Source organism: Mus musculus, chromosome 16, assembly GCF_000001635.26.
Source record: "Mus musculus strain C57BL/6J chromosome 16, GRCm38.p6 C57BL/6J".
NCBI lineage: Eukaryota > Metazoa > Chordata > Mammalia > Rodentia > Muridae > Mus > Mus musculus.
Window position 1 is genome coordinate 25,846,903 of NC_000082.6, and position 17,622 is coordinate 25,864,524.

General features: G+C 41.7%; 1 protein-coding gene across 11 annotated transcripts in view; it reads left to right on the forward strand.

The window, feature by feature from the left end:
• Positions 1-17,622, forward strand: part of Trp63 (transformation related protein 63) — a 208,326-nt gene that overhangs the window by 163,140 nt on the left and 27,564 nt on the right. For all 11 annotated transcript variants that reach the window (XM_006522000.2, XM_006522002.1, NM_001127259.1 and 8 more), the window contains 2 exons: positions 15,377-15,563; positions 16,773-16,888. In XM_006522000.2, coding sequence (XP_006522063.1) covers positions 15,377-15,563; positions 16,773-16,888 — 303 coding nt within the window. The remainder of the gene's footprint in view (positions 1-15,376; positions 15,564-16,772; positions 16,889-17,622) is intronic.

A 17,622-nucleotide genomic window follows, 5' to 3' on the forward strand; every position in this document is an offset into this window, starting at 1 on the left:
TCTGTACATCCAGATGGCTGCAGGTGATAATGTTATCTTTACCTTAGATAGAAGACCCAGATTCAACTCTGCATAATGTCACCTGGCAAAAGTCTCCCAGGATGGCATACCTGTGCTGTGCCTTGGGCAGGTCAGGGTCAGAGATTTGTGGCTTGGGAAAGGGGGATAGAACTTAGCTTTTTGAAAGTCTTGAGAATTTCTCTAAAGTGTGCACTCTCGGTCGGTTCACTTCAATAGCAAATGAGAAGAAATATATGTATTTCAGAGGTAATTATGGAACTCCTGTGTCCATCTGAAGGCTTGTCAAAGCCATTATACTGTGCATCGGTTCTGTGTTAGTTGAGTGTATTCTGCTCACCAAACATACCTCCAGTTGTCTAGTCTGTCTTATGATCCTGTTCCCAGTTTTTATCATACTGGAAGGGGTGAGGATTTTTTGGGGGTGGGTGGGTGGGTGGGGTAACCATTGCAGTTCATTAAAAGGTATGGATCTCAATTTTTTATGCTCTTGCAGCAATCCTCAAGGATGTATATGTCTATCTCAAGTTCAGGATATGGATGAAAAACTGAAATTAGCAACTACACCCTTGTAGGAGTTAATCCAATTTTCCCCCTGAATTTAGTCAGAGAATGTTATTGATCTACTGAAAACAGCTGAGAGGCAGGTAGAGGAAGGAGGGAGGGAGAAGGGAGGGCATGATAGAAGGCTGAACACATACACTTAGGGCTCAGAGGCCTATATTGAAGTTCTCACAAAGCTACAACCATGAGACATGTTAACAGTTCTCAGGTCTTCTCAATGCCTTCTTAGATTTTGAACTATGAAAACACTTCAGGATTCAAGTTTGATCACATTTTTGTCTCACCCTCAATTACAGTTATAATTTATTTCTGGTGTATGTCATGAGTAAATATGTTGGTTTTTGCTTTCCAAAAGGTAGGGGAGAGATTTACTCTGCATGTATTCTCACACTAGCAGGTGGTACAGTAACTTGATCACAGCAGGGATCTATAAATGAACGTGAACAATGGCTTTGACATTGTGTGATGTGCTTATGTTGTATAAAGGTATGTATAGTTAATGCCCTGGATTCAAATCTGAATTTCTACCCTTACGCTACTGTAAACAAAGTCTCTATTGAAACCTCTATTCCCGAGAGTTAAATAAACAGGAGACTGAAGTGATCTATAAACTAGTGAGTGATGGCACTTTCTGTGAACACCAATTATATGCCATTAGCTTCCATATCCTTGGTAATAATCACATATTTTCTCTCATCTAAAGGGCGTATCCAGCTTTCTACTAAGAAAAGACAAATACCCCACAGACACCAGCAAATGATCATGACTCCTTTTAGAGTAGGTGTATGGACGGAACTTCAAAGAAGCAGTACTTCTACAAGGAAAGAGAAAAGTGCTGATGATGACTATAGTATCATGTTGTTAGAAATGCCTGGTCTATCACACAGGAAGAGAGCTATAGAAGCCCCCAGCATCAAATGGTTTTTCAACCCATTTCTATTCCAAAGGATATTGTTCTCATTAGGAGGCAGAGATTGAGGAATTAGTTTACCAGGAGGCATTTTAGAAAAGAGAGAGTGTATGCCTGTGTAAGCAGCGAGTTCTATTATAGCAGCATGGAAGGAGAGGGAGGGAAGCCTCCCCCTTCAGATGTGAGGCTTTGTCTTGGACTAGGCAAAAGACACAGCCCTGTGGCAGTGTATGACCCGACAGTAGCAAAAGTACAGTTGTGAAATAGCAGTGAAATAAGATTGTGGCTGGGGGGTTAGGAGAAACTGCATTAAAGGGTCATGGCAGTTGGAAACCACTTAGCTATCACTTGCCCTTAGGCTGGGAAAATGTCCTTCCTTTCCCTCAGGCTGACTCTGAGATTCCCAAGTGACCTCAAATAACCCCCAAACCTTTTGCCCCTTCTCTTTCCTCAGCCTGATCTTAGTTTATCAAGAAAGTGGCTGAAGGTTGAGACCCATTGTCCTAGATGGCTGTGCAGCTTGTGTATGGAAGAGAAACAGTGTGACTGACAGAGGTGGTGGGATAGAGGGGGAGGTTGGGAGATGGAGGGACACAAGGAGGGAGGGAAGGGCAGAGAGGGGAGCAAGGCAAGACTTGTGTGTCTCTCGTTCCATGGAGCTTCCTTATCTGCCCCCCTCCCCTGTCATCCTGAGGACTTACAGGTGTTTCACAGGAGACAATTATAAGGTTGCAAATGAGAAGTTGTGGGTTTTAAATTCTCACTTACTCCTTGTGTGATGGTTTCTCCGAGCCTCTCACTCTTTAGGGAATTAAACAGAATAGGTCCGGTGGGGGGCGGGGGAGGGAGTGAGAAGTAAAGTTTTTCTTCCCCTTAACACTCCAGAGTGGAAGAATTTCACTGTTGAAACCTGCTCTTCTCATCCTCACTGTGGTAAATACCTGGGATTGTTAAAGAGGAAAACTAGTTGCAAATGTTTGGTCAGCACTGAGAAGAGAATCTTTTCAAACTTTCCTCTCAGCCCTCTGAGTTATTAAAGTGTATGAACATTTAACTGCTCACACGGCAGGCAATTCACCTCTCTTTAGCTTTCTGGCCCTGGTGAATATGATTTGTGGTAATACGTGAAAACTAGCTAACTATGTATTGAGCACCCGAAGACAAGTGCCTGCCACAGTCAGCTTTGAGAAGGTGACTGTGACCGTGTGCCTGGCCAGGTCTGGCTAACATGGGAACACACTGGCCATCGAGACTAGACAGAGGAGGCCATTTCACTCTGCTGAAGAGAAGGTTGCAAAATCACCAAGCAAGTATGTCAAATCTTTCTTAACTGGCTTTCCAAACTCATATCCTTCGGCAAGTAGGAGGCTGGCAGGCGCCACCCCAGCCACTGCCCCTGCCCAAGGCTGGTGCCAATATGCTTCCCTCCAGCTGCGAAGGCAAAGCTGTCTCCCCATTGGTGGGTGCCCTCACACAGCCACAGAGTTGGCTATGACCTCCAGTCAAGTCCCAGGGCACGTTCCTCTCCCTGGAAATGCTTCTACGGAATACATAACCAGTATCCCCTGATCCCCACCTGCCGGGCAGTGGACCCACTGGTTGGTCTTCAGAGTAGGGAGAAAGCAGACAGCCCACCTGCTTAATATCTGCATCTGCGGGTGAGGCCCCAGGAGGAATGTGCCGCTCCCAGCCTCAGCTCAGGTAATTAATCCCCACAACTGACAGGTGGCAACAGGCTGCCCTTTGGCTGGGGCTGTCAGGAAAAGTGCTGGAAGGAAAGATTTTTTTTCCCCCCCAAACTATCAAGAGCACAATTCGTACATGTCTGGCAGCTAGACTACTGTGGCAGGAAGAGAGGTGGGGAGAAGGAGTCCCTGCCAGGTGGCTGTGGGGCCAGTGTAGGGATTTGTTCCAGCCTGACCCTTCCTACAGAGCCAGTAGATTATGGTAGCCAGCGATCTGCCTGTGTGAGCTCATTTCCAAAGCCTTTCTTCTCTGCTGCAGATAGAGCTTGAAGGTGGAACAACTCATATTACTCAAGAAGTTGGGGTCCGAAATGATCTTGTCCATACGATTCAGAAAGTCAGTAGGAAGGTAGAGACTTTGTGCCCTTGGCTTCCTGTTCCTAATTCCAGGAAGGAAAAAAATAAAGTATTGCCTGATCCTCCCAGGAGCATAAGTAGCTGCTTCATGATGGATTTGTTTGTTTGTTTTGTTTTTGTTTTCTTTGCAGAGGGAGAGGGAGTTTAAGACAGGTTTCTCTGTGTAGCCTTGACAGTCCTGGAACTCACTCTGTAGACCAGGCCGATGCCGAATTTACAGAGATTCACCTGTCTCCGCCTCCACTTCTGGTGTGTGCCACCACTGCCCAATCCCAGTACTCCAGCAGAGATAGACCGATCTCTGTGAGTTTAAGGCTAGCCTGGTCTACAGAGTGGTTCCCAGACCATCCAGGGCTACATAGATATTTTGGGTTTTAACAACACTTCTGATACTCACTCCCTCTCTGTCCCCTTTTCCTTTCTGGTGTTTTGGTAAACAGTGCAGCATAAAACACTCACCATCTTGAATCTTGTTTAAACTCTTAAAAACAAAATCTATTCCTGGATGTGTATGCTGTCGTACTGTTTCTCCAATGAGTTTTTAGGGAATACAGTCCCTAGTTTAATGTACTCATACACTCTTGTCACTCAATGTGCTTTTCTCAGATCGAGCCTGTGTGGCTGAGCACAGTGCCTTTGCATGTTAGTAAACCAGATGTAAGGATTAATTTCCCAACCCTGGATGAAAACTTGTAGGTCGTCATGTCATGTATGTCCCCCTTCTTTCCATCTCAGTCTGCTGTGTGTGACTCTCTGTTATCCCGCCACATACCAGCTCTTAATTTTCTTCTCCCTCAACCCTGTGTGGGTTCTGTGATTTTTTTTTCTTTTGTATTAATTCCAATTATGACTTTACCACATTCTTACCATTATAAATATGGCTGTTCTCAAGGATATAGTTTACAAAGGAAAAACGAATTGGTCACTGAGTGCTTCAAGGTAGCACTGAAACAATTGGAGACAGACTTCAAACTTGCCCTCTTAAGGGCTTATTTGGGATGTGTGGCTGTGGCTGCTGCGGACACTGCCTGTTTTTCTTGTTGTGTGCTTTGGGGTACTTGAGGCACTACGAAATATTGTTGACCTCTTGCATGCTTTTGGGGTCTCTTCAAAGGGAAACCAGGAATTGGAAGTTCATCTTACATTTCCTCGTAGTGAAGGGGAGTTATCCTTTGGGTTATTTGTAAAGTCGGATGCTTTTCTTTCTTAATTCTAAATCAACCTGAATCTGCTCATAATCCAAGGAATAAAATGAGACTTTTCTCTTTATTGGTGTTTTTATGTATGCATTAGATTTCTTCCCCTCTTCTTCAGATTCAGACACGTTCTCTGGGTAGGTGATTTGCTCCAATATTAGTAAGGGAAAGGGTACATTTTTGGGTAGATTACCTCCCAATGAGTCATGATGTATGTAGTATTACATTCAAAGAGAATGTTAGAATATTTCCTTGTAGTAAAATACCATGACAGATGTAGGTTGATGTAGAATGAAGGTTCTAGGATAGTTTTGACATTACGTATTGGCTCCATTAAGAAGAAAAATGATGAGGTAGGTTATTGATAATCCTTGCAGGGAAGTTCATTCCACCTATATTGAGGTCAATATATTATATTTTTCCTGAAAGTAACAAAGGAGATAACATATCATGGGTTTTGTGCTGTTTTGATGTAGGTGGGGATGGAAGGTCTTAGCTGTGTCTGTGGGAAAGGGAGCTGCTGAGAGCACATGCAGGTGTGTGCTGAGATTAGCTGGCATCTCTGTGTTATACTGAATTACCAGTCTTGCAGCCAAGGGTGTGTAATATAGAATGTCACTGAGGCAGGTGCTGCCAGTGGGGTCCTCACCACCGGAATGCATTTCTGACCCTCCCTTCTATTTGCAACATATTATTAAGCAAAGGAGCTGAATCTGCCCTTGTTTCACCAAATCCCTTGGAATAATTTTATTTGAACATGATATTTGGCTTTAAGCAGATCTCCTCTCTATATGCCAAAACCTGTCCCCTTCTTTCCCAAAACAAAACAAAACTTCTGCAAAGCTTCCCTTTCTATGTGGCCAGGGATATTGTATAGCATGAGAGAATTTAACTCAGCCACCAGCTATCCAGCACCTTGCTTCCAGGCCACTGGAGAAATAATTTCTTCATGTTGGTATTTAAACTCCAGTGACTGCCTAGGAGGAATTTGGTTGAGCCTTAACATGAAATCAGGCTCTTCCTTTCTGACCAAGAGCTGACGTTTCTTTAGCATGAACAGAGATTAGAATTACAGATGCCTATGTGTGCATTTATGCACATGCTGATTCCCAGTCTTTTGTGTGTTCCTAAAGTGATTTTGCCAACATTTTATCTCATGCTTACAAGTCACTTGAGTAGTGCGACCCTGAAAACTGTTTTGGTTTTTTTTGTTGTTGTTGTTGTTGTTGTTTTTGAGATTCATCATCAATGATAACATATTCAAAGTAGAATAACCACTGGCAACCCTGTTCAAACCACAGCCTATAAGCAGCTCCCAGAAAATTATAAGTGGCCTTAAACTATTATTACATTATTATTTTAATCATTTTATAATCCCATACAGGTCTCAGGCATGAGCTTTGTACATGAGGATATATTGTCCCAATGGCATTGTTATGCATGGGGTGGTAAGGTAGCTCAGTGGGTAAAGACATCACCTGCTCAAGCTCTGACCTAATTTAGTCCCCTAAATCCACACAAAGGAGGAAGGAGAAAACTGACCCCATAATGTTGTCCTCTGACTTGTGCATGCATACTGTGGCAGAGAGTTGAGTCCCATACATGCATTATAAATACAATATAACAACAACAACAATAATAATTGTATATTTCTGCAAGATCCCCTCACTAAGTACCCACATTTTTCCATCTGGATGACTAATTCAAAGTCTCAGGGAAATATGGGAGTTGTCTACACCTACTTTGGGTGTCACATGTTCTCAACTTCTTTGGGGAAGTCAATTACTTTTACTTCTGGGACCAAATTATTTCAAATGTCCTTTCTTCCTTTTCTCTCTGTCTTCTCTATGATAGCCTTCAGTTGCAGGATTTCATGTTAAGGCCCTCATAGAGAGCCACACCTGCCCTTGCTGCCTCACCTAAGTCTGCAGCAGGATCAGCAGAAAGCAGCTGACTCATCCCAGGAGCCGGGGAATAGGTGGTTCAGCTAGTAGTGGACGTTTTACGTTACAGTTACTTTTGACTCCAGTTTGAAAATGTGCTTACATTTAGGGAATAAAAGTGCAACTCCCAGATAAAAAGAAAATCAAAGCAGCTATGTGACACAAAAGTAAATGTCAGTGTGCTTGTCACCTTCTGAAAATTGATGATGTTTCTACAATATGATCTCTCAGCAACCGTCTAGTTTCTGTGCTCACGTGTTCTTGTAACTGTGTGTTTATTTAAATCTACTGTTATCAAACAGTACTTCAAGCCTGGGCCTCCACTCTAAAGCTGTGTGATACCCAAGGAAGACCACTGGTCTGCAAGTCAAAGTCGGGCTGCCCAGGTCTTCTCCCTGGGGCTTCCACTTCTCATCTTTAAATCTAGTAGCTAGACCCAATGATCTGATCCTGTTGCTCAAGACTGCTGGAGGGAACTTCCTAAGAAAAACTTAGCAAAGGTTATATCTGAAGTTGACAGTGCCTTAAGGTACGGTGGCTGAGTGGTAGAGACAGAATTGGGGGCCGGCCTTAAAGATGCCATGCTAGGTTCACGCCTTTAATCCCAGCACTCAGGAAGCAGAGGCAGGTGGATTTCTGAGTTCGAGGCCAGCCTGGTCTACAGAGTGAGTTCCAGGACACCCAGGGCTATACAGAGAAACCTTGTCTCAGAAAAAAAAATGCCATGCTGATTTTCCTATGGAAACTCTATAACTAGAACATTGTATATAAATCTCTTACAAAAGTGGGGACATCTGCATCTACTTTCAGACGACCTGGGTTAGCCTCGGAATGCCTTCATTTCTTCCAGATGGAGTGTGCTGTCATTTGCACGTCTGTTATCTCTGCTCTTTCCTCAGAACGTGTGTTAAAGTTGGAGAACTAATTTAATACCTGTGTTTCCTTTAAGCCAAGTTCTTGATGGGAAAGGGTATTGCTACAAGACTGAGCCTGGTGCAGGGAACGTGCCTGATACAGATCTGTTGAATTAATGAATGAGCATTGCCTCTCTATGGCGATTTAATATCTGAAAATTAAAGGGAGAAGAAGGTTTGGACATAACATTATAATAGTATTTCCTCTGGGCTCTGGAATATTCTGTGTTCTGTGGCTTCTGAAATCGCAGGTCTGTCACAATTTTACAGGGTAATGATTCTCATCCTACCTTTACAGAAGGGAAATATGAATTAGGGGGCTGGAGACTTAGCTCATTGACAAGCTCAAGTTGCTGCATTTCATCCTCAGTGTGAGCGTGCTTGCACACACACACACACTATCTATATATTTAATACAATATATTAGTTAACATAATTAAGCTAACATATTTAACATCATATCTAGAACTAATATTTTTAATAATGTATCTGATAACATATATAGTGTGTTAATCATTTTGATTATTATTGTGACTTAATGTCTGACAGAAACATCTTTTTAAAAAGATTAATTCATGGTTTTGGAGGTTTCCCTCCATAACGGCAGGTAGTGCGTCGTAGAACGTGTCACACAATTGTGGGCATGAAACAGCATATAGATGATGGGAACTGGCCAGGGCAGATTACAACCCCAGTGCTCTACTTCTTCCAAATGGATCCTGCCTTGCACAGTGCCACATCTATGGTCTATCCACATGCCTCAGGACATTAAGCTTCCTTTAGACCAGAGCCTTCTTGCTCTAATGATGGTTACCAGTGTCCTCTCAAGCAGCTGAGGTGTGAGTTACTAATCTAGTAATTTCTTCTTTTTTTTTTTTTTTTTCTGGAGCTGAGGACCGAACCCAGGGCCTTGGGCTTGCTAGGCAAGCGCTCTACCACTGAGCTAAATCCCCAACCCCCTAGTAATTTCTTAATCAAATCAAATTAACAATTAAAATTAAGCATCACAATTAAGATTTATTCCCATTTGCTTGTTTTTGGACAGAGTCCTTGTGTATCCCAGTCAGGATACACAAGTTGCCACCCAACTGCTTCTACCTCCTGAGAGTCAGGAATAGAGTTGTGTATCACTTAGCTCAGTAGGAACCACTGTGAAGATTAAGAACAGAAAAAGCAAGTCACTTATGATGCCCAGGTAGTTTCCAGCATTTTAGCATTTTATGTTGCTTCACATCTTTCATTAAGTACCCATGTTATAAAGAACTTCCCCTTCTGTATCATGTCATCTGGTTCTCCTCCCTCCATTCCATTGTTAATGAGTGATGTTTGTGTGTAGGAACATGGATGCAGCTGCTTGAATAAGAGGTGGAAAGTGGGAAAAGGACTGTGTTTCCAGATGCATTTTAATCAGCTCTGTGGATGCATTTGCTGGCGGCTTGAATGTGGGTGGGTGGTGGTAGGGAGGTAAATGCAGTCAGAGAAAGTAGAAAAGGGAAAGTTCTCAGTGGGAGTGATCTTAAAGATAGGAAAGAAAAAGTTGATGCCCAACTGCAGCAATTCAGACCGTAAAGATCAAGAACCAAAATTGGGCAGCGAAAGAACTAAAAAGATGGGTAGATGAGGAAGAGGTGTGGACTTAGCACAGTACAGTCCTCTGTTTCCTTCATAAAAGGTATGCACAGAGCATCAGGAAATGTTATTTATAACAAAAGACACTAACAAAAACAGTGACAGTCGCTTATTTCTCCTCTTTTTAAAATCAAACAGAATGCATAAGCCGTCTTTCACACAGGGCCCCTGATACTCAGTAGTCAACCAAGACCTGGCTCAGTCAATGGGGTCAGTGACAAATGGAGGAGAGGTGGGTTGAATTCTAGTTGAATAAAATAAAATAACATAAGGCAGCCCTGGAGTTAAGAAAGCAGGCTTGTGAAAGAGAGAAGGATCCAGTTCCAAAGCCAGGAAACAGACTCTTGTCTGACAAACAATTCTGGGCAACAATTACTGGATTAGAAGTCAAAAGACCAGCTTTAAGTCCTGCCTCTTCTGTTTATCCCATGTCTGTATGCAGTCGTGCAAGCTTTCACAAATAGAAAAACATAAAAGGAGGCACCCACATTAGCTCTGACTATATCTTAGTGGATTCTTGGACGACAGTACATACAAATTCTGAGTCTGCAGGGAAACCCAACATTAACTAAAGAGCATCAAGATAAAACGTCAAAAAAATATCTTAGGAATTCAAAAAAAAAGTATTTAGAAGGTGGCTTCTGTAGAAATGAATAAAATATAGGCACTAAACTGTTGACGAAAAACATAATAAAGACAAGCCAACAGGCTAAGAGGAGAAGAGGCTGTTAAACGAGATGTAAATAGCATAAGGAATGGCATTATTTTTAATGCAGAAGAGTTAGATCAGTATCTGAGGTAAAATACCACAGAACTCACTGTGGGAAACCTTACACACAGGAGAGAACACAGCAGAGAGGCTCTCTCTCAAAATACTAACAAAAGGAAGAAACGTTCTCATGTCTCGAGACAGACAGTGAGGTGTGGATAAAAAGAAATGAATGGTTGGTGTTAATAAATGGGATAGAATAAGACCAGATTAGTCATCATGTTTTTAAGTTAAAACATAGGCACAGTACATTAAATTAATGATTTTTTTTTTCAGTACGTTTCAGTTTATTTAAAGGTTCATATACAAGGAAAAAGATCTCTCAAAGCCTAGCAGGAGGACTCTCTGGCCTAGACTTTTAGCCTTTGGTAGAAGTAAGACTCTGTTTGCAGTTGCTATGATTGTAAGCTGCTGGAACAAGTGAGTAAAGTTAGCAGGGTTCCACAGTACATGGTCAACCCAGAAAAATAAGTTATTTCAGAAAAGCATAAATTCATGTCTCCACAATAAGTTGTGTACATAATTTATCCCTAGCAGAGAAAACTGGAAATAAGGAAATGATAAATAGCAGAATTCCACAGCTAGATAAAATAGAATATGGCATATGCAAATCCATGCACACTATTCAACAGTATCACTAAAGGACATTGTGTAATGTTCTGCCAATTTGTGTGGAATTCCACGAATATGAAACTATATTGAGCGGAAAGCAAGCAGATGGTTGCTTGGAACTAGGGGTTGGAGGATAGGGTAGTCACAAAGGCAAAGAGTCTTTGAGAAGTGATGGGAGCTCTTCTCTATATAGAATGTGACTCTGATTATTCAACTCTGTACTCTTCAAAAGTCACCAAGTTAAACAGTTTAAAACTGCTAGAGTTTACAGAAAATGATATATCAGTAAAGCTGATTGATGAAAAAAATCTACGTGGAAAAAAAATTTAAATGAATAAATTAGGCTTTGGAGTTCAGAAACCTCAAGCCAGAGTTGAAGATCAAATTAGAGATTAATTTTGGAAATCCCAGAAACAAAGAATCATATTGAAAACACTGTATGTGTTCAAATTTTAGTTTTTGCCAACATGAATCACCATGGTGTTTAAAAATATTGACGTAAATCCACATCCCATTTTTGCTATCTTGTATAAATGTGGAAAGCAGGGAAAGATGACAAGTCTATTTGCTAAGGGATAAAGGAGGAAGCTAAGTCTGAGGGATTATTAATCACGATAGGTTAGAGAGACTGAGTTTAGAACCAGAAAGTCATACGGAAATCATGGTGTCATCAGGACTCATTTGCTAGCAGTGAAGGAAATGGAGGGATGGAGACTTGACTCTGCAAAGAAGGGTCTCTGCATTCCTACAGCTTCTGTACTGTGGGTCTTGGGTTCAACCAGATGCAGTCAATATAATACAGCTGGCCCTGGTCAGATGGTTTGATTTGGTCAAAGAGGAAACTCTGCAGCAGCACTGGAGAATATGGAAAGGTAGCATCCCAGATGTGGGGCTATCTGGAGATCTCTAAATTGCTCTGGCAGAACGTAGAGAACAAAGGGAAAAGCAGATCATACCAGATGAGGAACAGCACACTTGAATTGTGAGGGCAGACAGGTGATGTGCTTAAAGAGTTGGGTTGAAAAGTTTGAATCAGAAGCTGGAGAGGTGGCTTAGAGGCTACATGGTTAAGAGGACATATTGCTCTTGCAGACAACCTTGATACTGGTTTCTAGAACCCACATGGCATTTCACAACCATCTGTAGCTCATTACAGGGGAATTGAACTTCTTCTGATTTCTGCAGGTGGTACACATACATATGTACAAGCAAAACACACACATACACATAGAAAAACAGGAAGGAAGGACAGAAGGAAAAAAGGGAGGAAGAAAGAGAAAGAAAGAGAAGGAAGAGAAAGAAAGAGAAAAAAGAAAGAGAGAAAGAGAGAGAAAGAGAGAGAAAGGAAGGAAGGAAGAGAAGAGAAGAGAAGATAAGATAAGAGAAGAGAAGAGAAGAGAAGAAGGAGGAGAAGGAGAAGGAGAATAGAAGGAGAAGGAGAAGGAGAAGGAGAAGGAGAAGGAGAAGGAGAAGGAGAAGGAGAAGGAGAAGGAGAAGGAGAAGGAGAAGGAGAAGGAGAAGAAGAAGAAGAAGAAGAAGAAGAAGAAGAAAAGAGAGAGTGTGTGTTTCTATTATGCTGTTGGAAGAACAGTAGAAAAGAGCTGGGCTTTAAGAGAGATGAGAATTGGGTAGGCCAGATTGCAAAGTTCCTTATCGAGTCCTTAGCAAGTCATGTTAGAAGAGACTTTGCTACCCTTGCCTTCCTCAGAGCCATAAGGCCACCAGTACTGACAGAAAGCCCAAATAGCCTTCCTCCTAGCCCAGAGTTTTTTCAAAACTTGCTTTCTTTGTGCAAGCACTGCAGTCAATGAATAATATCCTCTATGTTATCAGAAAATAACCCTTTTGAGCTCCAGGGCAATGACACTGGCAGTTGTATACATTTGAAGGTCATTCATAGAAGATCCCTGATGCAGTACATTAGAAACGAGTCAAAGTCCATTTTCCCCCTTTCACAAGAGAATAGAAAGATGAACTATTGTTACAGGAAAATGATGTGGAGCTGTGCAATACCTGTGTGTCGTCAGGCAAGGCTTTTCTTTGCCTTAATTTTCTTATCTATTAAATAGATGATAATGATAATGATGATGGTGATGATGATGGTGGTGATGATGATGATAATGATAGAGGTCCATTATCTCTTATCTGCAGTTCTGAATTCAAATAGCTCTAAAAAGGAAACATGGTTTTCATCTGTTTTAATTTTCTAAGTTTGTAGGACAATCATCTGTAGATTAAATTCAACCCAAATTCAGAGGCTTAGAAGTCACTCCCTGGTCCGAACGGATGTCGATGGTTTCTGCAGAGATGCTGGCATAGGTCATAGAGTGCAGGATTTATTCCTTGTGGCTGGTGTTCATGATAAACACTTCATGAACTTTCTTCCCTTTGTAATACCTGAACAGCTCTGGATACTGAATCCTCTGGCCCCAGGGACTCAGATAAGAGACCAGTAATCCCTTCCTCATAGTTTTGAGAAGAGATTCACTTTCTAATAACAGTATTCATTATTGAAAGTCAAAAGATAGATTGCCAACCTGCACCCCCAAAGATGAATAAGGGTCTGTGGTTGACAAAGCTGCAACTTTGCCTTCCCTGCCTGCCCTCCCTCCCTCCCTCCCTCCCTCCCTCCCTCCCTCCCTCCCTCCCTCCCTTATTTCCTTCTTTCTCTTTCTTTTTTGAGGGAATGTCTTTGTTTGTTTGTTTGTTTGTTTGTTTGTTTTGTTTTAAAACAATTGTATCACCTATCCCAGGCCAGCCTCAAATTTGCTCTGTAATCAAGGATGACGTTAAAGTCTTGATCTTCCTACAGTGACTTCACATTCAGTTTCTATGTTGTTAGGGAGTTAGACCAGGCAACCAACTGATGTGGACCCCAGCCCCGGAACTCCTTTTTAGTATTATTTTGGACACTTTAGTCTTTGCGGCTCGGTTTATAGTACATTAATTACTGCAGTGGATTGTCAGTGTCAGGAACCTGCCCTGTTCTGAACATTCATTGTTTTTCCTCACAGCCCTCCAATGCTTACGAGGAGACTTTGGTTACCTTCGGTTGTTAGCTGACAGGTTTATTTACTTTTTCACGTTTCCTAAGGTTCATAATGTTTTCTGTAACACTCGAAAGGGTTACATAAAGTATTTCGTGCAACTAAAACACAAATAGATATGCAGACTTCTTTGGTGCTCTGCATGGACGCGAGTTCTTAATAGGCCCTAACACAGCATTTCTGTAAAGTCATCATTTTAGAACACAAGAGCAAGAATATCCATCTACATTCCATTCAGCCTTTCCCAAGAAGAAACTTCTTGTGGTTGGATTTTTTTTTTTTTTTTTTTTTTGGCACACTTCCTTTACTTCAAGCTATGAAAAACCTTTTTACTGTGTTTAATCCCTGGCCTGTGGGCATGAAGGGCTGATTTCGCAATACTGTCCCAGCACTAAGAAATTTTAACTGAAAGTTTCATACGCTGAAATGCTCAGAAGAAAACCAAGTGTTATTTAAATAAATATTCTGTTTCAAAACGAAGCAATACAGCACATTTAAATGGGATTTTTTTTTTTTAAAGTAGGTGTTGTCCTTTAGTCAGATTTGGGGTGGGTCATATAAAAAATGAATCTCTTTGTGGTTCGGGCTCTGTCCTTGTGTCTCTTTCTCTCTGGGAGGAGGATGCTGCCAGCTTAGGCCCGCAACCTGTGTCCCTGTTTACCCTTGTTTGGATATGTGTTACTAGGTGCCCACTCTTGGCTGTGATTTCTAGTGCCTGGGTGGTTTTACCTCAGCATTGGAGTGAGCAGGAAAGCGACCACAAGGCACTGGTCCAGGAAGCTAGGGTGATAAGGTTTAACATGCAAAGACAATCAGAAAAACAAAGTTTCCACTCTGATTCTGAGGTAGCCAGAGGAGGCAACACAGGATAGAACTTTTCCTCTTAGATCTTTGGCATTTTTCACCAGATGTTGTCAGTTCTAAACCAGCTGATCCCCAGGGAATGTACCCCTGAAGACAAATAAGTATTAAGGAACAATTTCCTCACATGGTATATGACATATCTGTACAGCTGCCTCCCTTCAGAACCATGAGTAGCTGCTTCCTAATCCACTGGCCATTTCAGGTAGAAGACAGATGCTTCTCTCTGGGTTCTGTGTGTGGTCTCTCTCACAGCAGAACCACACAGTAAGTTGAGAACTTAGGGGCAGCTCTTGTGGTGCGGTGCTTACCTGTGAATCTCCTCAGTCATTGCCAGATAGCCCATCTTAAAAACAAGTTTCATGAACTCTAATTCCTATGACTCTCTTATAAGGACAAGGGAAATTATAGTCATCTAACCAGAAAGCTTGAAGCATTGTTTCCTGTTTATTTCTGGTACCCTGGTAAAGTTGTTCATAGTGTTATTATGTTCACTGATAATTTTATCCTAGAACTTCATACAGTGTTTTAATCATATACATTTCCCCTACCCCACCTTCCCCCAGATCAACCCAACTACCCAACTTCCTATCCCTCCTCCCTTCCATTAACATAGCAAGAAGTGTCAATTTGATTAATAGATATAGCTTTCTATTACAAAGTTGACATGTGCCACGTTTGTACAAGCCAGAACTTAGCATATGGCTAGAAGGGCCTTCAAAAGTGGTTGTGTTTTTCTCCTTCTGATTTGAAATATTATCTCATATTGGTTCTTTCCCCCTTCCTGTGGGGCCCTCTCTTCTCTAAGCAGTATTCCACCGAACTGAAGAAGCTGTACTGCCAGATTGCGAAGACATGCCCCATCCAGATCAAGGTGATGACCCCACCCCCACAGGGCGCTGTTATCCGTGCCATGCCTGTCTACAAGAAAGCTGAGCATGTCACCGAGGTTGTGAAACGATGCCCTAACCATGAGCTGAGCCGTGAGTTCAATGAGGGTAAGGCCATTGAGTTTTCTGGGATTCTTTTCCTCTCCACTCACTCAAGCTCTTTGATGGCAAAGAGGCTGGTTCTGATTTTAGGCTAAAAATAATGGTAAATAAATTTGTGGCCTTCACAGTAATTTAATTACTTATTAATTTCCTTTCCCAGATGTGAGTTTATAACTATACTCGAGTTGGGGTTGTTATGTCTGTCATAGCCTTTGTCTTGGGTGCCTTTCCCAGAGTGATCTTTCAAGTTTAGAGGAATGGGAGGCTCGGGAAGACCAAAAGAAGGAGCATTAAAGAATCAATGGAATGAACAAATGGAAAAGCAAAAGGAGAGAAAAAAGAATAAAATTTGAGATGGCAAACAATGAGTAAATAAAAAGAAAGCAAATGGATAGTGGAAAGGAAGACAGGTGTCTGGGAGAGGCCTTGGGGACCTTTTAAAAGTTCTGTATCCATGTATCATCTATACCAGACTCCTGAGCCCCAAATCCAACAACAGTGTTATAGAAGAGGTGAGAGCTTCCAAGGGTTGAAGTAGGTTTTGCATAAGGATTCCATGAAGGAAAGGGAAGCAATGCGCACTGGAAGCAGAAAGGAATCTTCAGAGTGTTGGAAGTACAGAATGGGTTGTAAGTTAGAATGGTTTCCAGAAAATGCCAAAAGCATAGATGTCAGGAAGTAGAGGATGTCAGAATCTAGGACACTGGCGAGACCACATGAAAATTTCATGGAGGGCGAAAGGGGTAAAGATTTAGAAGATAAAAATGGAACCAAACATCTCTGACAGATTTACACATTAATTTTTATCCACATTTTGTGTCCTGCTTTGTGCTTAACAATATACCATAAAGAATATTCCATACATGCAGAATTTATCCTCCGTTTGCCTAAATGCCCATGTTTCATCAAAATGACAATATTTTTGGAGGTTTTCTTCATTTTTCACATGATATTGTTTCAATCAAAATAAACAGCGCTGCAGCGAATATGTTGGTATTCTTAGCTTTTCACTTTTATGAAATAGTTTTCATAGACTGGAACTTCATAGCCAAAGGGCAAAGACACCATTATGGTTCCTTTGCTCAAGGATGTAGGTTTCCTTATGACATTAGACAGCTTCTTAGGCCACCGCCATTCATTTCCATGCCATTTCATTCCATATTCTTGATTCCTAAGGTGTGTAAACTAACTAGTCAGTCCTTTTCTGACCCACAGGACAGATTGCCCCTCCCAGTCATCTGATTCGAGTAGAAGGGAACAGCCATGCCCAGTATGTAGAAGATCCTATCACGGGAAGGCAGAGCGTGCTGGTCCCTTATGAGCCACCACAGGTAAGCAGGCAAAGAGGGCAGAGGCAGACCTGCAGCTGGGCTAGCAGGGCAGAAGACATAGCACAAATTTGGTAACATGTGGGATCTAGCATTTATCACCGTATTCACCCTTGTCATCAAATACATACAAAGCATTCTTTTAATATCTCTTGTTCCCGTGTCACCGCTTTAAAGATCCTGAATGCGGGACTGGAGAGATGGCTCAGCAGTTAAGAGTTCTTGCTGCTTTCCCAAAGGCCATTGGTTCTGTTTCCAACCCCATCTCAATATACATGGTTCTGCCACATACACATAGTGCACATATATCAAGCAAAATGCCCATACACATAAAAAATGAATATATCTCTTTTTTAAATCTTGAATTTAAGAAAGCATTGAATTAGCTTGGTAATGGGGCTGTAACCATGCTGCCCTCCTCAACACAGAAAGTGATGCTTGCAAGCCCATTTTATATAAAGCATTGTTTGATCTAGATGACAGAGCATTGATAGTACATGTAAACAAATGCTATGGTTTTTGTTTTTTGTTTTGTTTTGTTTTGTTTTGTTTTTTAATAGTAGATGTGAATAGGAGAAGCTATAGCACATTGTTTAACTGAAGTTTGCCTGAACAGATGGTTCGGTTACACATGTGTGTGTGAAGCACAATAGACCTGTGGAACATATACAGTAGTCACAGGACCACAGGAGTAACAGAGCTAATCTGCTGGAGTCACCTAGATAACTATGGGCTCT